Source organism: Artemia franciscana, chromosome 1 (assembly GCF_032884065.1).
Source record: "Artemia franciscana chromosome 1, ASM3288406v1, whole genome shotgun sequence".
Lineage (NCBI taxonomy): Eukaryota > Metazoa > Arthropoda > Branchiopoda > Anostraca > Artemiidae > Artemia > Artemia franciscana.
In genome coordinates this window covers 43186920-43211773 of record NC_088863.1, presented here as the reverse complement: position 1 = coordinate 43211773, position 24854 = coordinate 43186920, and the positions used below count along the sequence as shown (strand labels likewise).

Sequence of the window (24854 nt, the reverse complement as noted above, 5' to 3'; positions counted from 1 at the left end):
GCATATAACATGACACTGCAATAAACACAGATGCAAGCACGCATGGCAGGATTCTTCAGGTGTTTCATCCACATTTTCACTCTTCGATTCATAATTGAGAAGGGCGTGAGTTATCAAACAACTTTAGTCCTCAATTTATAGATTATGAGCGATTGTTTGATTCAGTTGATACTCGAGCTTTAGCAAAGATCTTACCCTTGTATGGTATACCAGACAAATACATCAAAGTTATTAGTGCTATGCATGAGGATAAATACAATGATGCGGTAAGAGTAGAAAATGAGGTGGGTATGTGGTTTCGCATTAAACCATGAGTTGAACTGGTTTGCATTCCATCCCATTTATACGGATTATTTCAATGGACTTAGTCCTAAGAAGCACAACTATGGCAATGGAAGAACAAAGGATCAAATGGGGAAGTAAAGCTCACCTGGACTTAGGATATGCTGATGATTTAAGTGACAGCCAGTGTTTATCCCCCCCTCGTGGAAAATACCCCCTCTGAAAACACCCCTCCCCCCTCTAATCACTTTCGACTTACAAAACAAGGACTAGAGGTCTCAATTTCTGGTCGAAAATAGTGACCAAGACCACACTGCTTTTCCATAGAAAACAAACACAAAGTAGAAACAATAGGGAAAATGTTTTCAAGACAGTGGAAATCAATTGAATTGATTTCCACTATCCACTGAATTGATTTCCACTGTCTTGAAAAGATTGTCCTTATTGTTTCTACTTTGTGCTTGTTTTTCAATTTCTGGTGTAATTAGTACCCACCGAAGTTTCTGCAACCATGAGGTGGAGGTATGGACGAGGAAGTGGCAGTCTCCCTCTATAAGATCTGCTCATTTTGGGGTTTAATTTACTTTCATAATAGTTATTATTTTCTTTACTTTCGTAATAGCAATGTAGACCAGAAATATTCCCAGAAGGGAGTAAATATCAATTTAACATTTTGGATGTTTTTTAAAGTTTTTTGTACACCCCCCGAAAAATCTCCCCTATCAAACAGAAGTCCTGGCAAACTACCACCAACCGCCCTTTTTCTCTCCCTTAGAACTAATGCTGTATTTATCTGAAGACTTGATTACAATCTGGGATGTTTTGGCGTTAAAATGCACCCTTTGAGGTTTCTCTCTCACTCCCTAACTATAAAATAATTAGAGGACCCATTGTTGACGTTTAAGTGCCTTTTTAAGTTTTTTAATTCGTCCATTGCTTACAGATAGTATTTGCTATTGGGCACGGATATTTTTCGTACATGAGATTTCAGCAGAGGGAGTGGGGATTGTCTAGAGGAGTTTTCAGCAGGGTAGTGGGGATTGTTTATAGGAGTTTTCAATGGTGAGAAAACTTTTTAGAAGAATTTAAATTCAACGGGGATCAAATTGTCTGGCAAGGTTTTTCCAATGAAAAATGTGAGTAATGTCAACAGTGGCTCTGCATTGTGATGCCTCCCTTCTTATTGCATAAAAAAATGTCTAGTGTTTATTTTAATCCTTTATTTAACTGAAGTGATTTGCTTCAAAATGAATTGATCTGTTATTAATAAGGCGTGGAGATATTTGTCTAGGGAGGGGGGGGGTAATATTCCAAAAGGAGTACCTTTCAATGGCCTAATTTTCTAAGCCTCACTGAGCCTTCAGATGAAAACCAAATAAGTTTTTGAGACTTGTTCTCTAATTCTATTTAGTTTCCACATATACATTCAGTCTATGCCATTACTATTGGTGTTGAGGTGGGAGGGAGTCTTAGTGTCCTAGTAGTGACCAAGTTGATTTAGATTACTTGACCTAATGCTCCTGCCGAAATGCTTCCGGCGTCGAGAGTGATGCTACCTGGTGCCTCCATTTGGACCGGTCTCTTGCAAGGATGTGGACATCCTCTTGAATATTTGCCATGACTAAGAAGGCACCTGTCGTGTCCTTCCATCTGGTTGGGGGACGACCCCTTGGGCGTTTCCCGCCGTGTGGCACGGGATCAAAGTCAAAAATCGTTCGTGCGGAGTGTCGGGGGGCGTGCGAAGGAGATGCCCGTACCAGCGTAGTGTTCGTTGGGCGAGTTGAACTGAGAAGGGCGTTTGACCAGTTAACGCCAGGAGTTTCTCGTTGCTAACAAAATCGTGCCAGCGCAGTCCTTCAATGCGACGAAGGTGTTTTGTTTGGGCTATATTTACGGTGCTAAGCACAGACTGAGTGGTCGGCCAAGTTTGGGCTCCGTAAAGAAGCACGGATCCCACCAAAGCATTGTATATGCGCATCTTGGTCCTACGGCTGATAGAAGGTTTCCTCCAAATGGCACTTAGTCCTCCCACTACTACTGAGGCTTTGGCAATTCGGTGCACTAGATCTTTAAGGATTAATCCGTCATTTGAGAGGATAGAGCCAAGGTATGTAAATTCCTCAACAATATCAGCTGGTTTGTCACCGACCATTAGGACTGGCGGGGAACGCGGCGAATTATGGGGTTCAACAAACATCACTTTTGTCTTCTGCCAATTAATCGACAGCCCTATCTTTAAGGCTTCATCAGCAAGGATTTGTAGGGCTTCTGTGAGCTTCGACGGTGAATCGGAGACAAGAGCAAGGTCATCAGCATAGTCAGCGTATGAAAGTACTCTATCACCGTAATGCAACCCAAACTGGAGGCGGTTTATGGTCCTAGTCATAATGTAGTCGATGACACAATTAAATAGTTCTGGGGCAGCAGCACAACCATGACGGACTCCAGTATTGATTTCAAAAGATGAGCTGCGTCTGCCATTGACTTGCACGCAGCTCTCAGTCCCTTCGTGGAGCCGCCCGAAAAGGTTGCAGTACTTCGCTGGTAGTCCCGCTGTTTTCGATATTAGCCAGAGTGATTGCCGGTCGACAGAATCGAAAGCAGCCTTGAAATCCACAAACGCAACATATGCTTTTTGTTGAAATTCTCGAGTCTTTTCTATCAGCTGCCGCATTGTTAATATTTGCTCCACGGTGGACCTTGCTGGCACGAAGCCAGCCTGTTGAATTCTTCTTTGGCTTCTGAGGAAAGTGGTACAGCGGTCCAGGAGGGTCATAAACGAAGAGCTTCCCGGGCACAGAGAGGAGTGTGATGCCACGATAGTTGGAGCAGATTCTGCGACTGCCTTTCCGTTTCCAGAGTGGCAGAATGATGCCCGCTCGCCGGTCTTTTGGAATCCATTCTGTACAAAATACTATGAAAACAGTACTTGGAGCCAGAGAAGGGTCGCCGACCCACCATATTTCAGCAGTTCTGAAGGGATACCACAGACTCCTGGGGCTCGGTTGTTTTTCATCCGTTTCAGAGAATTCAAGATTTCTGTAGAGGTGAAGGGGTGGTGTACACTTGCACTCGGGGCCTCAGGGGTGTTGGATGCAACTTGAAGAAGGTCAGGGTCGGGCTGGCTAGCATAGTCCAGTGTTAGAAGTGAAGAGAAGTGATCCTTCCAGGCGGACAGCTGAGCGCTCTCGTCAGTGATAATATTTCCATCGTTAGATATGATAGGGCCTAGAGAGGATGGCTTTCCATCTGTAAGATCCCGAAGGTTTTTGTATAAAGCGCATGTGTCACCCTTTCTGGCGGCCTCCTCGAGATCAGTGGCCTTTTTTTCGGTGAACAGCTTTCTGTCTCTGTGGAGGAATTTATTTCTTACGCCATTTAGACGTCTGTAGGTAACCATGTCCTTCGCTAGGCGTGCTTTGCGACGCTGTTCAATAATATCTAGAGTTTCCTGCGATATCCAGGACTTTTTTGACCACGACAAGCCTGTGGTCGGTGTTTCCCAATTCTGCACTTCTGTAAGTTCGGCAATTAGTTATAGAGGAACGCCAGCGTCGGGACACGATTATGTAGTCTAACATCTTTCTTGTTCGTCCGTCATTGCTATACCAGTTATATTTGTGAACGTCTTTCCTTTGAAAAAGGGTGTTGGTGATCACGAGATCGTGCATGTTGCACAGCTGAAGGAGCCTTAGCCCATTGTCGTTCAAGCAGTCGGGTGTTACAGGTCCTAGAACACTGTTCCAAACACCGTCTGTATCTCTGACAGTGCCGTTGAAGTCGCCATCCTAGAACACTGTTCCAAACACCGTCTGTATCTCTGACAGTGCCGTTGAAGTCGCCAAGAAGGGTTAAAACATCATGAGGGGATACTTTTGCTAGGATGCTAGACAGCTATTGCGTAAAAACGATCTTTCACTTTATCTGAGGCTTGGTTTGTTGGGGCGTAGCAGACAATAATGGTCCATTTTCCATGTTTGTGCTGGATTTGTGCTGTTAGTATCCTGTCTGAAATTTGCTCGTAAGAAAGGAGGCACCCCCTGGTCCGAGAGTTTAGCACAAGTGCGACTCCATTAGTTTTGGTTCTCTGGTCACCCGACCAGTTTAGGTGATAGCCTTCACCGATGTTTTCAGAGTCGTTTCCTATAAGGCGAGCTTCAGTTACGCCTGCTACAGCCACGCCAAAACGCTGAGTTCTAGCGCAAGCATTGAGTTTGCTCCAGGGAAGTTAAGGGTCAGAACGTTCCAGGTGGCCAGGCGGAGACCACCTTGTTCAATCAGATTCAAACGATGGTCAAATTTTGGTCCGGGGACATGCTGAAGTCTTGAAGGGTAAAAAGAAGATCGATCATCCGAGGCAATAACATCGCTATTCGTTGCAAATAGGTTCGGTTGGAGGGTCGCAACCCCAACCGACCCTAGGCCTGAGACCTGATTAGCTAGAGTCTAACTATTGAGTGTCTCTGGGGTGGGCTCCACCCACCTTGTGAGGTCAAGGCCACCCTTTACGTGGAGCGTTTAGTTAGGCGATTCCCCCATATCCAGTGGTACGTGGTCAGCAGACCAAGGTCTGCTTCATTCCGGACGAACTCCACCCACCACCAAGAATAAAGGCGTTTAGAATAAACGCCAGAAGCATGTTTCTGCAAAAAGAGGTGTCATCTTGCAGCATCTATGTGGACATTAACCACATTTTTTCATGGAAAAATTTTGCCAGAAAAAATTGATCCCCGCTGAAAAAAATTTCTTAGAAAATTCCACCGTAAAATACTCTCCATATGTAAAATTGTTCATCCAAAGGCAAATAAGAAGAATTCTGTACAAGAATTCAGGGTAACTCTTTCCCAAAAAAATCTTTCCCTCTGAAGATTACTCCAGATAATCCCCCCCCTGGAGAAAACTCCTACGCGAAAACTGTCGGTATGTTTCCCAATAACAGATACTATCTGTAAGCAATGGACAAATTACAAAACAAGAAAAAAACACTTGGAACTTTTACAATGAGGGAGAAACCTCAAAGTTTGCATTTTAATGCCAAAACATCTCAACTCTCATCGAGTCTTCAGGTAAATATAGAAAAAGTTCTAAGGGAGGGAAGAGGGAGGGTGGAGGTAGAAATATGATAACGCATCAAAAATGTGGAATTGATGTTTAATCCCTCTTGATTTGTGGGAATATTTCTGGTCTACGCTGCTATTACGAAAGTAAAAAGTAACGTTAAACCCCAAAATGAGTAGAATTTATTCCCTATAGGGGGAGAACTTTCCCTTCCCCATCTCTACCTCCACGTCATAGTCGCAAAAACTGCGGAGGGTGCTCATTACACCAAAAAAGTTTTAAGTTGAAAGCGATTGGAGACCATCCAGCCTTGGGCGGTATTTTCCGCGCGGAAGGGGGTTAAACTCCTAGACCTGATTTATGGATCCTGTAAGAAAGTGTTTGCAAAATGAATGGACTTCCAGAGATTTTTGTGAGTTCGGGGTGCTAGAATAGGTATGAAAGTTAATGTTAAAAATAGTTATTCCCTAAGGCTAGGAGTAAGTGAATGTGATTGCGTGATGTGGGGTAGCCAGAAGATGGATCAAATGGACACCTAGATTGTATCACAGGCAGCACAATAGTGCTGCTGCCTGTGAGTAAAAAGTGAGGTGGGCACAGTGAATTATTATTTTTGTAGACTAGGACTCTTAGTAGAAACTTCAAAAGGGACCCATTCGATTGGAAATTGAAAGGGCTAGTGCCCTTTTTAGTAGTTGAAAGTGATTGCAGTGATAGGAGGGTTATAAGTTGTGCCCTGGAAGTATATAAGGTTTTAATGGAAAGGGTGGTCGAATAAACGTAGGGGGATCATTGTATTGGAAATTGAAAGTTTTAGTTCCCTTGTAGTAGTAAAAAGTGATTGGTGGGCAACCAGCCCCCTCTCGCCCATTATTTCCTCAAACACATCCAATCAATATTTTTAAAGCATATTTTTAGCCATTTTAAAGCATATTTGAAAGGTCGAGTTACTATGTTTTTGGGGATGACAACTCCCCTCCCGCCTCACGGCCTTAAGGGTAAGGGCTATAAGGTTTTTATGGAAAGTGTGGTCGTATAAATTTCAGATGTAGCTCATGCAATTGAAAATCGTAAGTTCTAATGTCATTTTCAAGAGTCAAAAGTGATGGGAGGGTAACTAACCTTAACCCACGTCTTCCAATCCAAAAATCCGTCCGATAGCAATTTGAGATAGTCATTTTGTTCAGAATAGTCTAAAGATCATATAAAAAGGCCATCGGGATTGAAAGAGCCCCTCCGGAACTGGGAGCTAGGGTTATAAGTTATACTTCGAAGGCATATAAAGTTTTTATGGAATGGGTGGTCGTGTAAACTTTGAATAGGGCTCCTTTGATTGGAATTTAGAAGTTAAACTGCTCTTTTTTAGGAGTCAAACGTAAATTGAGGATAATCAGCCCCCCCCCCTTTCCACGGCCATCTTTTTCCAAAACAAACACCCAATCAAATTGTTGAGATGTCTACTTTCTTCGGTATTGTTGAAAGATCCTGTAGTTATGCCTTTGGGGACGTCAACCCCCTCACAGCCCCCAGAACAGGGGATGTAAGTTAGGCAATTCTTTCATTGTTTACATATAGTATATGTTAATGAGAAAGGTATGCATGTTTGACCTTTACTTTCCAAAAAGACAAAGGGTATATAGGTGAGACTTTAGAGAAGGTTGAGGGAAGAATTGAACTAAATTAGAACAAGCTATGTGTTACTGTATATGGGCTGTCAAAGGAGGGTAATACAGGAATGACTGATTATGTTAATTTGGGACCTTCAGGAAATAATGAGGAAGACTATCAATTCACCAAAAAGGTAATATCTGTACGCTACTGCTACTGCAACTACCACCGTTACTACTGCTTTCACTTCTGCTAGTACTACAACCACAGTACTATATTTGAAATACTGAGAAGTTCGAACTAAATCAAAAGACTCTATGTGCATGCATATTTTCAACTTAGCGTGTCTCAAAATTGGACTTGGTATTAAGTTGGAACTTTTAGAAAATGCTTAAAAGGGAAAATCAGTTGAACAAAAGGAAGTATGTGCATCCTACTGCTAATGCTACTACCAGTGCTGTATTTACTACTACTGCTGCTTCAATTTGTAATGCTAAGAGCATTAAGATGAAAATCACCCAAATATATATAAATATACAAATTATCGAAAGAATATATCAGCAGTATCATAGCAACAGCTCATTGTATAAAGTCAAAACTTCCAGGACTTGATGAGAATAATGTTCAAATCACCAAAAGGCAACACATAGACTATTAATACCACCACTACAGTCACTGTAATTAAAAACGATAAGGGTGTAAAGGGGAAACTTTTATAGAATGTTTGGGGGGAATTTCAATTAAAGGAAAAAAGTATATGCATGTAGGTTTTCAAAAGGACATATAAGCAATATCATATGCAGTGCGCTCTATAATAGCTAGAAATATCATTGGAACTTTTAAAGGAACTAATTTGGCTCCAGATTAAAAGTTTTAGTGCTTTTTGTAAGAGTAAAAAGAGATTGGAGGACAAGCAGCCCTCCTCCCAGTCTCAGTTTGAAACTGAATTTTGGTTTAAAACTAAATCAAAAGGCACTGTGTGCATGATTGCCAATAAAAAAAACCCAGCAATATATCGACAACAACTAGGGGTATTAATTTGAAACTTTTGGGGCTACTACTGTTACTACTTCTTCTCTTACAATTGAAATAAATCAAAAGAGTGTAAATGAATCCAGAATATCAATGACCATGGATAGAATTTTTCGTGAATGATATTAAATTTTATTTTTCTGGTCAACCTAATGAGGTATAAAATTAAATTAAACAATATTATTTGTGTCAGGATTAATTTTTTTTTTTTAAAGTTTCTCCAACATACAAATGTGCCAAACTATGGATTCATATAGAAATAAAACGAAAAATCTGCATTATTATTTTTTCCCATGAAATAGACTATGTCAATAAAAAAGACAATATAAATTAATTTAAAAACTTTTTCCACAAAACAAGTTTATCAGAAAAAGTAAAGAGCTCCGCTAAGCCAAAAAAGAACAGAAATAAAGCCTAATAACCTTCCAAGCGTAAAGCTACCTCAAATCACCATCAATAATTAAAGGAAGCTCAAAACGAACAGAAATTACAATAAATAACCGAGTCAAACTCATTTACTTTAATAAGTAAAAAATCATGAATACTTTAAGGAGTAAATATCGGTTTACGTATATTAAATCGACAATTCACGGTCATTAGTTTTATTTTCAGTAAAGTACAAATTATGCTATGGTCTTGAGAAGGCACGGGGTTGTCAGCCCCACTCGTGTCAATTTTTGTTCGTTTTGAGTTTGACTCGGTTATTTATTGTAATCAAGATCCTTTGACTTTTAGGGGTTCTTTCCCACTTTTTCGAAAATCATGCAAATTTCCTCAGGCTTGTAGCCTTTGATGGGAAAGTCTAAACTTAATGAAATTTATGTATTTGGAATTAGCGTAATAAGCCGATTCTTTCGGTATATCAATTCGGTATATCAATATCGGATTGGGTCAAAATTCTGTTTTTTAGTTTCGGTTACAATTGAACCGGGTCGCTTCTTACTTACAGTTCGTTACCACAAACAGTTTGATTGTCTAATAACAATCAATGTTTACCATGGATTATTGTTTTCAAAATAGCAATTTTCATTCAAAATAATTATGCAGTAATTTTTGATTGCATGGTGAAGCAATTAGGAGATAAAACAACTTTTAAAAAGAGCCTACCACCCCTTCCAGAAAATAGTATCCGACTGAAACAGAATGTATACCATTGAAATTGCCATTGTCGAAAACCCGAAGGTGGGGTGGGGGTAACATTAACCCGTCTCTTCCCATTTTTTTCTTTGCAAAAACAGTGGTGTAAATTCGGGGACTTTAGGGAGAGGGTATAATGCATTTTCAAAACCTAGGGATGGAGGCAGTTTTGGTGTTTTTCTGTGTTTTCAATGAAAATACAAAGAAAAGGCATTTTCAATAAAAATGTCAAAAAGTAATTCAAAATCTACAGGGAAGGGAGAAAGCCAAATATACGTATTTTTCGAGAAACTCTTTGGAAATATCCTTTCCACCCAACCGACACCACCGAGCAAAATTCTGGACGGTGAATCGAGAACAAATTTTGTGCTATTCACTTTTATAACATGTTTCGAAATTGTCTAAAAATATAAACCAGATTATTGAAATCTTATAGTAAAGCAGCATCTACTCTCTTGGATTTTTCTGTCGCTTCAATATTTTTTTTATAATTTCCCAAATTAAGCCGAGATTATACACTGTACAAAATGCTGGGAAATCCTATGGTGTTTCCCATTGATTTTTATGAGAACTTTTGGTCTTATCTCTACTAAACTAGAGGCTGCGCTCTTTAAATTGATTGTGGAAAAGAGGTCTTGACGAAAAGGTATCAGTCTGCTTTTAGTAATTCAGTTGTAAGCATCTCATTATTTCATTTTAGACTGAATAATGTCGGCAAGAGCAATACGAGAAGCAACTGGAAAGGATTTACTGAATCGATTCCTTCCGGATGGAAGTTTTGCGAAATGTAAATTTGCCACCGTTGCAGACGAAACTAGCTGGAACGAATTAGTTGAGACTGAGTCATGGCTTTCGACTGGGGTAAGCTATACCGTTGTTTTTATGTAGGCCAATCCAAAAGTTCGTTTTGTACCTTTGAAAAATTTAGTGACTCATCTCGTATCGGCGCACATGATTGACTTCCCCTCAAAGATTATTTGAAAGTATAAATCCTCCCCAAAATATCGAAAAATAGCATAAAATAATATCATTCGGCGTCTAATCCACCTTTCCCTCTGCAAAATTATGGTTGTGTTCGCCCATTACTATTGCATACTCATGGATGTATACAGCTCCATTCTCTTGGGGGAGGGGCGTGAAAATAATGGCCTGAACCAAATTTTTTGGCATTTCATTCCCCCACTCTACTCCTCTGGGGAAAAATCATGTGGCCTCTCTTTGTAAAATGTTAGCTGTTTCTGCTCAAATCTATAGCTTAAGGCCGTGATTAAGTGAACTTGAAAACATCGAGCTTCAAAATTGAAGTGAGGTTAGCCTTCTGTGTTTTAATTCTCTAGAGACCGTTGGTTGTCAAAACTTCAAATAGCACCAATTATCAAGTCTCGTCGAAGGTTTTGATTGACAGCTTCCTTTGGTGAGATGTTTAAGCCGAGAAATAGTAATATATTTGGCTGGGTAAAAATAAAATTTTATTAGTTAAAGTAAAATAAAAATTTTAAATTCTAAGATTTAAATTTTTTTAAAAATTCTTTAATATTTTTAATTTTTTACTTAAAATTTAAGTAAAAATAAATTTTATTAGTTAAAGATATACGCAACTTACAAATTAGCTTACGTAAAGAAACTTCTGTATTCTCATATTTTTATTGCATATATGAAGGGGTTCACCCCCTCGTCAGTACCTCACTCTTCACGCTAAAGCTTAAATTTTGTCCCAATTTCTTAAGAATGACCCCTGAATAACAAAAGCCGTAAAATAAATGGTTGAAATTTCCAAAAATTCTTTAACGTAAAGAGCAAGGTATTAGGAGGTGAGCCCCTCATATGCGTAATAATTTCTGTTCCTTTTAACAGAAATTATTATGGAATATTTACAGGAATTAATATTTACAAGAAAATAATAACAGGGATATTCTGTTCCTTTCAGTTGAAAAACTTTGCCATATTTATTTTTTCATTGTTTTTTTAAATAATGCTAGAAAATCCTGCGCTCCCTTCATGGAAATTTTCTTCCCCGATGACAAATTCCTCCGTGAAAAGTTCCCCCAACATATCCCCCTCTTCTCAACCCCTGCCCCCAACCAAATGAAAACGCCCCAGAAAACGTCTGTACACTTCCCAATAACCATTACTATATGTAAGCACTGGTCAATGTTAGTAACCTGTAGCCCCTCCCTCGGGGACTGTGGGGGAGTAGGTCATCCCAAACGGCATAGTTGTAAGGATTGTCGACTACGCTGAATAAAATGGCTATCTCAGAATTTTGATCCGTTGACTTTGGGAAAATAATTAGCGTGCGACGGGGGCCTAGGCGCCCTCCGATTTTTTTAGTCACTTAAAAAGGGCACTAGAACTTTTCATTTCCGTTAGAATGAACCCTATCGCAACATTCTAGGACCACTGGGTCGATACGATCACCCCTGGAAAAAAAAAATAAAAAAAAAATAAACACGTATCCGTGATCTGCCTTCTGACAAAAAATACAAAATTCCACATTTTTAAACAGTTCGTGGTAACGAACTGTAGTAAGGAGCGACTAGGCTCAATAGTAACGAAACTCTAAAAAAATGGAATTTTGATACCAATAGTTATATCAAAAGAATGGCATTTTAATGCTGATTTTAAATATATAAGTTTCATCAAGAATAGTCTTACCCATCAAAAATTACGAGCCTGAAAATATTTGCCTCATTTTAGAAAATAGGGGGAAACACCCCCTGAAAGTCATACGATCTTAACGAAAATCACACCATCAGATTCAGCGTAACAGAGAACCTTGTTGTAGAAGTTTCAAGCCCCAATCTATAAAAATGTGGAATTTCGCATTTTGTGCCAGAAGACAAATCACGGATGCGTGTTTATTTGTTTTTTTTTTCCAGGGGCGATGGGAAATTGGAGGGCACCTAGGCTCCCTCCCACGGTCATTTTTCCCCAAAGTTACCTGATCAAAATTCTGAGATAGCCATTCTATTCACCATAATCGAAAAACTCAATAACTATGTCTTTGGGGACGACTTGCTCCCCCGCAGTCCCCGTGGGAGGGGCTGCAAGTTACAATCTTTGACCTGTGTGTACATATAGTAATGGTTACTAAGAAGTGTACAGACGTTTTCAGGGGGATTTTTTTTGGTTTGGGGGGGGGGGATATTTGAGGGGAGAGGGTTACCGGGGAGGATTTTTCCACGAGGAACTTCTCATGGGGGAAGAGACTTTCAATGGAGGGGGTGCAGGATTTTCTAGCATTATTTAAAAAAAAACAAAGAAAAAATAAACATGAAAAGTTTTTTTTTCTACTGAAAGTGAGAAGCAGCATTAAAACTTAAAACGAACAGAAATTATTACGCATATGAGGGGTCTACCTCCTCGTAATACCTCGCTCTTTACGCTAAAGCATTTTTAGTGATTTCAACTATTTATTCTACGGCCTTTGTGATTCAGGGGTCATTCTTAACGAATTGGGACAAAATTTAAGCTTTATTATCAAGAGCGAGGTATCAACGAGGGATGAGCCCCCTCATATACGCAATAAAAATATACGAATATTGAAGTTCGCTACGTAATTTAATTCGTAAGTTACGTATATTTTTTACTTACGAAGACGTTCGTAAAAATAATAAGTAAATGATGCCTTTTTAAGTAATCAAAAATAGGAGGGCAACTAGGCCTCCTCCCTCGCTCCTTTTTCTCAAAATCTTCCGATGAAAACTGTGAAAACGCCATTTAGCCTCAAAAAATTAATATGCAAATTTCGTTTTAATTATTTATATGTGGAGAGCCAAGATCAAACCGTGCATTAATTCAAAGACGTCCAGAAGTTAAAAAAAAAGTTTGTTTAAATGAAAGTAAGGAGCGACATTAAAGCTTAAAACGAACAGAAATTACTCCGTATATGAAAGGGGCTTTTCTTCCTCAACGCCCCGCTCTTTACGCTAAAGCTTGACTCTTTCTCTTAACTCTACATTTTAAAACAGTAAAAAACTTTAGCGTAAAAAGCGGGGCGTTGAAGAGAAAAAGCCCCTTTCATATACGGAGTAATTTCTGATCGTTTTAAGTTTTAATATCGCTCCTTACTTTCACTTAAAAAAACTTGTTTTGTTTTTTTTTGTTTAATTCTAGATAGGAGCTTGAAACTACAGTAGGATTCTCTGATACGCTGAATCTGGTGGTGTAAATTTCGTTAAGGTTCTATGATTTTTACGGGTTGTTTCCTCCTCACATGTGCTTCCAAACTTAAGTCTCTAGATCGTGCACGAAAAATGCAGGATCAAAAATCCATCGGCAATCCTTCAATTCGTCGCAATCCGAGTTTCTACCACCAGTCACGATCCGGTAGGGCAACGCGGAAGAAGCTACGGGGTTCTGCTCCGCCTCAAGGTTTGTCGCTTGACCTAAATCTCTTGACTTGTCTAGTTCTTCAGCGTACCGCATTATTAGGTATTTTGGATATTTATATCGACCAAGCTCCAAATACTTTTTACAAAGGCACTGTCTATGTGTGGTAACACTTTTAAGATGTATACCTCGCTTTGATTTAATTTTCCCCATGATTTCGGCTTTGTGTGCTCAACTTTACTGAAGGCTCCTGACTATTTCTCATTTCTAGGTTTCTTCATTGCATTGAAATAATCTATGAAAATTTCACACTCTATTAACAAGCAGCTGATTATACCAGCTTGTCATTTTGGTCTCTTGGGGTATTATCGGCGATCTGAAACGATTCTTTCTGGCAACCGACTTGTAAAAATTTCAGGTAGCTGAAAATATTCTAGGGGACTGTTAGAAAACAGGAAAATAAATCGAAAAATGGTTCCAATCATCTTACAGGTTATTGTCTTCTGCTCATGATAGTACCGATTTTGTTCTAAAAGCAATATCCTTTATCGAGTACACTTGCGAAAAAGACCTAGACATTTTCTAAGATTTCTAAGCAATTAGAGAAAATAGAGCAAAATCCTTTCAAACATTTTGTAGCATCTTCAAGAAGCTATGGCCTGATATTAGAAGCGGCATCTTCCGCCAATGAATACTTGAGTACTTTTTAAAAATAAATTTTCAATTTAACATGGGATTTTCGAGTTCCATCAGTTCACTTAATCACGGCCTTAATCGTAAATGAACACAGTGCCGATTCTTGGAGGGGAGAGCATGGAAAAATTTGTAAACTAAATGCAAGCCATCATTTCTTCAGGAAGTGGGGGCTTCCATATGAATCTTAGTTAGGATCGTTTCTCTTTGCAAACAAGCATGATAGTAGGCCTATTAATTTATTTCAGACAGTTGTCAACCAACTAAGTTGGATGTATCAACTTGTTACCCATAATAATGCCATGCTCGACGCAAAATATTAATCTACATATGATTATATTACTTTTTTTGTGGCTATACCGCTGTGTTTTTATGGCACTTGGTATTAACCAAGTGACATATAGCAATCGCAAATTCTGTCGGTCCCGGTTTTGCTACTGTAGGCACTTCCAGGTAAGCTAGGACGATGAAATTTGGCAGGCGCATCAGGGACCGGACCAGATTAAATTAGAAATAATCGTTTCCCCGATTTAACCATCTGGGGGGGAGTGGGGGGCGACATAACGGAAACGGATCCGCTCTCTTTGTGGTAGTTGGGGTGTGGTAGTTCTGAAAAGTTAGAAAAAATGAGGTATTGTTAACTTACGAACGGGTTATCGGATGTCAATGAAATTTGAGCCTCAAGATATTGTGCCTCAAAGCTCTTATTTTAAATCCCGACTGGATCTGGTAACATTGGGGGGAGTTTGGGGTGGGGGAACCTAAAATCATGGAAAACGCTTAGTTTGGAGGGATCGGGATGAAACTTGGCGGGAAAAATTAGCAGAAGTCTTAGATGCGTGATTTATATAACTGGAATGGATCTGCTCTATTGGGGGGAGGCGGTTAATTCTGAAAAATTAGAAAAAATGACGTATTTTTAACTTACGAAGGAGTGATCGGATCTTCATCAAACTTCATATTTAGAAGGACCTCGTAATTCAGATCTCTTATTTTTAAATCTCAACCGGATCCAGCGTTATTGAGGAAGGGGCAGTTGGGGGGGGACCGGATGACTTAGAAAATACTTAAAGTGGAGAGATCAGGATGAAACCAGATGGGAAGAATAAAAACCTGTCTAAGATACGTGACTGACATAACCGGACCGGATCTGCTCTCTTTGGTGGAGTTGGGGGGGGGGGGGGTAATTTTGAAAATTGAGATATTTGCAACTTACGAAAGGGTGACCAGATCTTTATGAAATTTGATATTTAGAAGGATCTTTTGCTTTAAAGCTTTATTTTAAATTCCGACCAGATCCTGTGACATTGGGGGGAATTGGAGGGGGAAACCGTAATTCGTGGAAAACGTGAAAATTAGGGTATTTTTATCTTACGAATAGGTGATCGGATCTTATAGAAATTTGATATTTAGTATGAATTCATGTCTCAGAGCTCTTATTTCAAATCCTGACTAGATCTTTTGACATTGGGGGGAGTTGGAGGGGGAAATCTTGGAAAACACTTGGAGTGGAGGAATCGGAATGAAGCTTGGTGGATAGAATAAGCAAATGTCCTTGATACGTGATTGAGGTAACCGTACTGGATTCGCTCTTTTTGGGGGTGTTTGGGGGAGGGGTTCAGTGATTTGGCGAGTTTGGTGCTTCTGCACGTGCTAGGACGATAAAAATTGGTAGGCGTGTCAGGGAGCTGCACAAATTGACTTGATAAAGTCGTTTTCCCAGATTTGACCACCTGGGGGGCTAAAGGGAGAGAAACAATTAGAAAAAATGAGGTATTTATAACTTACGAGTGGGTGATCGGACCTGAATGAATTTTAATATTTAGAAGGGCATCGTGACTCAGAGCTTTTATTTTAAATCCCGACCGGCATTAAGCCTCTGATTTTTCTTTTAAATCAATCTGTTGCTTCTTAGAATTGTGTTACAGCTCATACCATATGAGCTCTTGGCTCTTAGCTCTTCTTGCCTCGTCACAAGTGCCATATGAGCTCTTAGCTCTTGTTTGTTTGTCAAATATACTAATAGCTAATACTAAGATTGGTTTTCCCGTTTAATATATTCCGTGAAAAAAGATGGATATCCCACAACCTGAGATGATTTGCTGTTATTGACGGCAACCTTGGACTGGAGGTTTGAGGAAATTTTAGTTTCAAAAAGTGTAACAAGTATACTATAAAAATTTATCTTGTCTATTAGCTAGTCTAACAAGCACACATTTGTTTTTTGGTACGGATAACAAAAATCTTAAGATTTTAAAATAGTGAACTTTAGAGATCAAGTTCATAATAGTTAAAAGGAAGACACGAATCAGCTTATATAACGAATGTCTTGGGCACTGCTGAACAGGGCTGACACCAAAGACAAATTTCTCACCTTTTTTTCAAAAAATCACTGAAATACAAATTAGCGGCAAAATACTTTTAGTATACCGAGTAGATCCATATCTATTAAGTAAAATTAGTGGTATTTACCTCTAGTGACTCTCTGTAAAGTGTTGTTTATCAAGAACTATCGCGTTTGCCTTCAAAGTCTAAGCCATATTTTAGGCCTCTGGACAGTCTCACACCAGTTACATCAAAGATCCAATAATAAATTAGTTGACATGGACAATGAACAACTCGGACCACGCTTGGATTTTCAATTGTGACTTTCAGATCTTTTGATCAGCAAAGATTTGATGCTTGAAAATATGGTAATGAATTGCCGAACTGTTATCATTATGACAGCGTGATGTTACAGAGCTGCAGTAGGCTCTAGAAAGAAAAAAAAATGACCATCACTTTCTCCTCAGTTTCAAGAAGCTGTCTCATTTAAGGGGAGAGCTTAGAGGGGAATGTTGAATTTCCTTGAAATTTCATAGTCTATCTTGCCTCGGCTGACTTGCTCTGTAGAAATTTTTTATAGAAAGTGAAAAACTTGTGAGGAGCGTGGAAAAAAGGGTTTCTAATTAGTGTATGTCTTTCCTGTTTTTGCAGTGTGTTCTATGCCTTTTGGGGAAGTAGCATTGGACAAGCTTTGTTTTTTAGTGAAGCAGCAATAAATTTTTGTTTAAATGTTTTGTTAATAAATCCTTCTCTCTCTCTCTTTGGCTTCAAGCGCAATCTATTTATATATACTGATTTTTGTTGTCCAGGTGATAAACAAAAGCCTGTATCTAAAGAATTACGCAAGTTGATTGTTCGTCAGCTAAAATGCTTTGTTAAATTCTTTGGCAAATCTCTTTACTTGGTTCGCACAATATCCATAACTTTTTCATAAAGCCCACTATCAATAAAAGGGCTTGGTAGTAAATTCAATGTTACTGATCAGTCTTATGTTGCTGAAGTCACTTTAGTTCAACGTAAGTAGCACAAGTCATCCTACATGGGTAAGGTGTTAAGAAGACTTTTACTAGACTTGGATTGAGATTCATATCATCTGAAAGCTCCTAAAGTAACACCAATCTTCTCGTACTGCCGTTCTTAGATTTAAAGAGCAAATGAAATCAGGTCATCGATTCAGCTTATCAATTTCTCTAACGAAAAAATGACCTCGTGCTGGAAGATAGTAAGATAAAAGAAATAATTATCGTTCATAATTGCAAGCCTGCAACGAAAAAAACGGCAGACTGAGGAAAAAAGAAGAAGAAAGCTCCTGTATTAGGAGTATCACAAAGGTGCACATACGTAGACCAACAAAAAGGAGGCTGTAGAAACATGTAGAGAAAGAAAGTCAATGCGAAATCTCCCAGCGAAACTTTCCCTTGTAACTTTCCATCCAAGACGCACTCCATAACCGAAATGATTTAACAATAATTTTCAATGCCGTTCCTCCTGGTGATTTAAAGTATGTTAAAATTTTCATCATTCTATATAGTCATTGAAGAGGATCATGATGATTAATCTTTTACTATGCATAATATGATTTCATTATATGAAAATTCTTATGAATAGAAGAAAAGCGAGATGTAAAAAATTCATGGAAAATAATCGGAAGTTCGAATTCTTTTTGAAGCTTCTGAAAGAGAATTGACGATGAAACTGATTATTATACCTCAAAAAGTACTGAAAGCTGAATTAAAAATTAAATTACAATGGGATATGTTTTCATTTTAAATTAGTCTAGAAATGTAATAACAGGGATCTATAACCTGCACCTTTACCATAAAGGAAAGTTAGAGCTTCTACTGAAGAGCAGAGATTATGGTTTGTTGGCTAGGCTGACAGCTTTATCACCAACATTGAAGGTTAAAGAGCTCGATGTTGCATAGGTTATTTGTTTGCCAATCATATGAGTAGAAATAGATGAATAAAGTTTCGTGCTATGCATTTTAAGGACCAGAAAATTGCACACCTAAAACTACCTATTTAGGCTTTGAATATAGAATAAAATCTGTTTTCAGCATCAGTAGCAGATTTTTAAGATCAAACCTTTTGCCATAAATCTTGCAACGGGTTTTCTTATTCAAAGATTGTGTGGCAGGGCTTGTGGATGTGTTCTCTGATTGTCTATTTTAATAAGCCACAATTTGCCGTCTGCTGACAATAGGTGCCATTTCAGTTGGATTTTCGTCTTAATTTACCCTGCTGCTTCAAGAACTTGCAGCTCATACACAGTGAAATCAACATTTTTTTTATGGCACTTGGTATCTACCAAGTGACATATAGCGATCGCAAATTCTATCGGTCGTTCTGTCGGTCTGTCTTTCTGTCTTTCCTGGTTTTGCTACTTTAGGCACTTCCAGGTAAGCTAGGACGGTGAAATTTGGCAGGAGTATAAGGAACCAGACCAGATTAAATTAAAAACTGTCGTTTCCCCGATTCGATCATCTGGAGGGGAGTGGGGGGACGGTTAAATCGAAAAAATTAGGTATTTTTAACTTACGAACGGATGATCTCAATGAAATTTGATGTTTGGAAGGATACCGTGTCTCAGAGCTCTTGTTTCAAATCCCGACCAGATCTGGTGGCATTGGGGGAAGTTGTGGGGCCTAAAATCTTGGAAAACGCTTAGAGTGGAGGGATCGGAATGAAAATTGGTGGGAAAAATAAGCACAAGTCCTAGATACATGATTGACATAACTAGAGCGGGTCCGCTCTCTTTGGGGGAGTTGGGAGGCTGAGGGTTAATTCTGAAACATTAGAAAAAGTGAGTTATTTTGACTTACGAAGAAGTGATCGTTTCTTAATGAAATTTGATGGTTGGAAGGATATCGTGTCTCAGAGCTATTATTGCAAATCCCGACCGGATCTGGTGACATTGGATGGAGTTAGGGGGGAACCTAAAACCTTGGAAAACGCTTAGAGTGGAGGGATCTGGATGAAACTTGGTGGGAAAAATAATCACAAGTCACACATACGTGATTGACATAACTGGAACGAATCTGCTCTCTTTGGGTTAGTTTGGGGGGGAGGGTTAATTCTGAAAAATTAAAAAAAAAGAAGTATTTTTAACTTACGAAGGAGTAATTGGATCTGAGTGAAATTTGATTTTTGGAAGGATATCGAGTCTCAGAGCTCTTATTTGAAATACTGACTGGATCCGATGGCATTTGGGTGAGTTGGGGGGAACCTAAAATCTTGGAAAACGCTTAGGGTGGAGGGATTGGGATGAAACTTGATGGGAAAAATAACCACAAGACTTAGATATGTAATTGGTATAACCGGAACGGACCCGCTCTCTTTGGAGGAGTTGGAGGGGGGGGGGGGTTAAATCTGAAAAATTAGAAGAAGTGAGGTATTTTTAACTTATGAAGGAGTAATCGGATCTAATGAAATTTCATATTTAGAAAGACCTTGTAACTCAGATTTCTTATTTTGAATCCCGACCGGATCCAGTGTCATTGGGGGGAGTTGGGGGAGGGGAACCGGAAATCTTGGAAAACGCTTAAAGTTGAGAGATCAGGATGAAACTTGGTGAGAAGAATAAGCACAAGTCCAAGATACGTGACTTATATAACCAAACCGGATCCACTCTCTTTAGGGGAGCTGGGGGGGGGAATTTGGAAAAATTCAACAAAATGAGGGATTTGTAACTTATGACCGGGTGATCAGATCTTAATGAAATTTGATATTTAGAAGGATCTTGTGCTGTGAAGCTCTTATTTTAAATACAAACCAGATCCGGTGATATTGGGGGAAGTTGGAGGGGGAAACCGGAAATCTAGGAAAATGTGAAAATGGAGGTATCTTTATCTTACGAATGGGTAATCGGATCTTAATGAAACTTGATATATAGAAAGATTTTTTGTCTCATTTGCTCCATTGCAATTTGAATCAGATCGGGTACATAGGGGGTTGGAGGGGGGAAACAGAAATCTTGGAAAACGCTTAGAGTGGAGAGATCTGGATGAAACCTGATGGGAAGAATAAGTACAAGTTCTAGATACGTAATTGACATAATTGGAACGGATCTGCTCTCTTTGGGGGAGTTGGGGGGGATTTCCAGTGCTTTCGCGAGTTCGGTACTTCTGGACGTGCTAGGACGATGAAAATTGGTTAATGTGTCAGGGACCTGCGCAAATTGACTTGATACAGTCGTTTTTCTTGATTTGACCATCTGGGGGGCTGAAGGGAGAGAACGAATTAGAAAAATGATGTATTTCATTTCAATCTTAACTAATTTTGATATTCAGAAGGACCTCGTGTCTCAGCTTTTATTTTAAAACCTGACCGGCATTAAGCCTCTGATTTTCCTCTTCAATCAATCTATTGATTCTAAGAATTGGCGAACACTCAAAATGCCCACGATCATAATTCCCACAAAAATGCCCACGACTCTAAATGCCCATGGCTCAAAATGCCCACGATTGGATAAATTTTAGGTTGCAGTCCTTAATTGGAGATGAGACGAGGGGTTGCTCACTCCCCAAACTCGTTTATATCGGGTGCCGGGTGCGCTGTGAGGGTCCCATTTCATCCTAGATAGTAAAAACTGACAAAAGGGAAAGGTGCCGGGAAGGTGCCATTTCATCCTAGACAGGGTAAAAACTGACAAGAGTGGAAGGTGCCGGGAATGAGTGTACACCGGGTGCCGGAGAGTGAGCAACCCGTCGGGATGAGAGAGCGACGGGAGGAGTAGAAGACTGAGTACCAGAATGACGATAATCGCCCTGAACTTGTATAATATCAATAATGATACAATACTGGTTAAAGATTTACGCGAAACATGTGTGGCCTATTGCGTCGCGGCTAGATGCCGCAAAAGTGCTGCGCTCTCTTGAGGAAGCCTCTGACGGATACTTAGCCCCCTTGGAACTTTTCTTTTAAAGCTTGAATCTGCTCATCTTTCCGGATCATTCTTCGGTTCCTTCGTCGGAAGTCGGCTCCAGCACCGATCTGGAAGATGTGTGATTCCACCTCGTCTTGGATGGTCTGAACTCCTCTCAGAAGTCGAAACAAACGTGGTCGGGTAGTAAGTCATCTGTTGAGGACTCGGTGCCTGGCCTCTACGTGGTTCGTGGTCCGAGGTCTGTTGTTATCATGTTGATTTCAGGTTCTGGGTGGATAAGTAGAAGTCGCACTTAGCCAGGTATCTATAAAAAAAAACAAGAGGTGTTATTTTAAGATTATCCTCGAGATTATCACCTAATAATTTCTTTAGATAGAGTCGACAGTAAACCGTAAGCGGGAAAGAATAAACGAAAACACTAAGAAATATATTGCAGTTGGTAATCGATGCCGTTGAAGCACACATACAGTAACACGAACTTGACTTCAGTACAATAGAAATTTCTGGGAGTAACTTTCAGCAATTTCTGGTAAATTTCACTGTTCATTCAAAGACCACGTCGAAAGCGTAGTGCGGAAAGGCCATTCCTCACTGCTAACCTTAGTGTCAATGAGTAGCCTGTCAAAGGACGAACAACTAGGTTTTTGACTTCGTTTGTGCCTTTTTTTCACAGTGATTTTTAACAAAGTCAACTAGTGTAAATATTTTATTTCATTTTTATAAGCGACCAGCAAAATTTAGCATCTTCTGGAGAAAGCTATGAAGTTGCTTTTCAATAAACGATTTACGATTCTTAAAGAAACCTTCAATAAGTTTACGCTTCTACAGTGTGTCGCAGATTTCCTAGTTCTACTCTAGCAAGCACAAATACAGTAACACGAACTTGACTTTAGTACCATGGAAACGTCAGGGAACAGATTCTTAAAAAGTCTTCAATAGCTTTTTATCGATACGCTTCTACAATTTGTCGCAGATTTCCAAGTTCTAGTCCAGGCAAAGCCTAAGTGATGGGTAACTAGATTGCTCTATCCCAGCCCTTTTCGGTTAAACTTTAAGGTTCGACCACCAGTTCAAATGTTAAAAAATCCTAAATTGTGCAGATTTTCCTTCCAGACCCCCCCCTTACTGTCGGATGAGGGAAGGGGGAAGTCCAAACTAGCAAAATCCGGACTGACGGATCGACACAAATTGTGATCGCTATGTGGCACCAATTCGAAGGACAAGTACGATTAAAACGAATCCACTATTTGAATAACTTTGGAAAAACTAATGTCTGACGAGTTCGGATGTAGCCCATTGCCTTTAGAACGACAATCTCAATATTTGTGCGTTTTTATCAACTATTGCCCCCCCCCCTCCCAGGGTAGGACTATTCCAAAACAGTAGACTAATAAAGTGTGTTTTCACTTATTTTTATTCAGGACCACGGCGGAGGGGGAGCCTTACATACCTTTTCGATGAAGCGGTCTTCTAGGTCGGTCAATAAACTGACTTGCTATTCAAGAAGGACTGTTCTTGCACCCGGGTTAAACAAACAAGATCTGTAAGCTCATATGACACTTGCATGGGTTGAGATTGATAGTTTGATCAAAAGAGTTTTTGCTGTTACCTTTGCGGTTCAAATGCACACTTTAAGGGAGCTAGAGAACAAGTATTTTTTTTTTTTTGAACTTGACTGTAATGATGTGCACTTTAAAGGCGCAGGAAATTCATCTGTAAGAAAAACAACTGATGCAAAACGATCATAAGGGACCTAAAACTTCATTTGCAAGCAAAACCCTTGAGGCAAAAGTGATAATGGGCTCATGGGAGTCATGAAAATGTATATATTGCTTAAAAGTATTTTTCTGAATTTGCGGTCAAGACTGGCTGGATTTGGAAAGTGGCGACTTCCAAGCCAATCTTGCCGAATCTCCAATATTCCAGCCAAGTTTCATCGTCCTAGTACGTCTGGAAGTACCGTAAATTGCGATAACCGGAGTTCCAAATCCCTGCCCCCCCCCCCTGTTGCTCGAATCCGGTCCGATCTTGTCTACTCTGTACCTAGGGCTTATACTTGTTCTTTCCACCAAGTTTCATCCCGATCCCTTCACTTTGAACATCTCACAGGATTTCTGGTCCCCCCAACTCCCCCCATAGTCACCGTATCTATTCCAGATTTGAAGTGTAACGTCTGAGACGCGAGGCCTTCCAAATATCAAGTTTCATTAAGATCCGATCACCCGTTCGAAAGTTTAGTTGCCTCAAGAATGCGGATTCCCCATCCCTTCACTCCCCCCACGGCGATCGCATTGGGGAAATGACTATTTTTAGGTTAGTTTGGTCAGGTCCCTGATGTGCCTGCCGAGTTTCATCGTCGTAGCAATTCTGGAAGTTCCCTTTGAACATGTCACACGGTTTCCGGCTCCCCCCATCTCCCCCCAAAAGTCATCGGATCCACTCCGGACTTGAAATGTAACTTCTGAGACACGAGGTCTTTCCAAATATCAAGTTTCAATAAGGTCCGATCAGCCGTTCGAAAGCTATAGTTGCCTCAAGTAAAGCTATAGTTGCCTCAAGATTCCCGATTCCCCATCCCTCTACTCCCCCGAGGTGGTCGGATCGAGGGAGTGACTATTTCTAGGTTAGTTTGGTCGGGTCCTTGATATGCCTGCCAAGTTTCATCGTCCTAGCGCTTCCGGAAGTACCCTAACTCGAGAACAGTGGATCGCCCGACCGACCGACAGACAGACAGACAGAAAAGTGATCGGTAAATGGCACTTGAGCGAAGCTGCAAGTGCCATAAAAAAATGCACTTGTGAGCTAGAGATTAAACATGAAACTAGAATGTGAAATTTTTTTTTAAATCAAAGAATCATTCTTACCTTCATGATGCAAGTTAACTGGTGGATTTGTATCTCCTGGTTTTGCTTTCTGTGTTGGCACAATTTTATACGGCATTGCTTCTTTATTTGAACGCAAATAATTCTAAACTGATCAAGAAACACAGAAAACAATTATTCTTCGAACCTTTTCCGTGGTTAATCCTATCACTTATAATCTCATAGTCCGCTGTCCCAAGATGATTTTGGCCTCCCCTCTGGACGGTTTCGGCAGTCGGCATTGTAAACTAGGATGATGTTAATGATTGTGTATGGCTATCCTGTTTGACCTATGTGATTGTATGGATGAGTAGGGTTAAGGTCTCGTTCAAGTACTGATCTATATTAATTACTAATGTTGGAAAACAGTCTTCCTTTTCTCCTTCTGTCTTCTTTTTTTTTCTTTTTTTATGTGTTTGTGCTGTTGCATTGGTGATTTCTTTTTTCATTATATCCCATGTGACCAGTTTGAACTGTCGGCGTTTTAAGCCGCCGGCATTTCGAACGATACCAATTTCTAGTGTTCATCCTGAATCGTAGGCATTTCGAGTCTTGGGTATTTTGAGCTGTGGGCATTTTGAGCCGTGGGCATTCTGAGCGCGGGCATTGTGAGCGTGGGCAAAATGATCGAGGTGATTTCG

At 39.8% G+C, this 24854-nt stretch overlaps 1 protein-coding gene across 1 annotated transcript in view; it reads left to right on the top strand.

The window, feature by feature from the left end:
- LOC136029977 (ATP-citrate synthase-like) overlaps nt 1-24854 on the top strand; it is a gene marked incomplete in the record, with an annotated part of 137702 nt that overhangs the window by 10530 nt on the left and 102318 nt on the right. Inside the window, 1 exon segment of the mRNA XM_065708550.1 lies at nt 9818-9978. Within this exon segment, the coding sequence (XP_065564622.1) occupies nt 9826-9978 (153 nt within the window).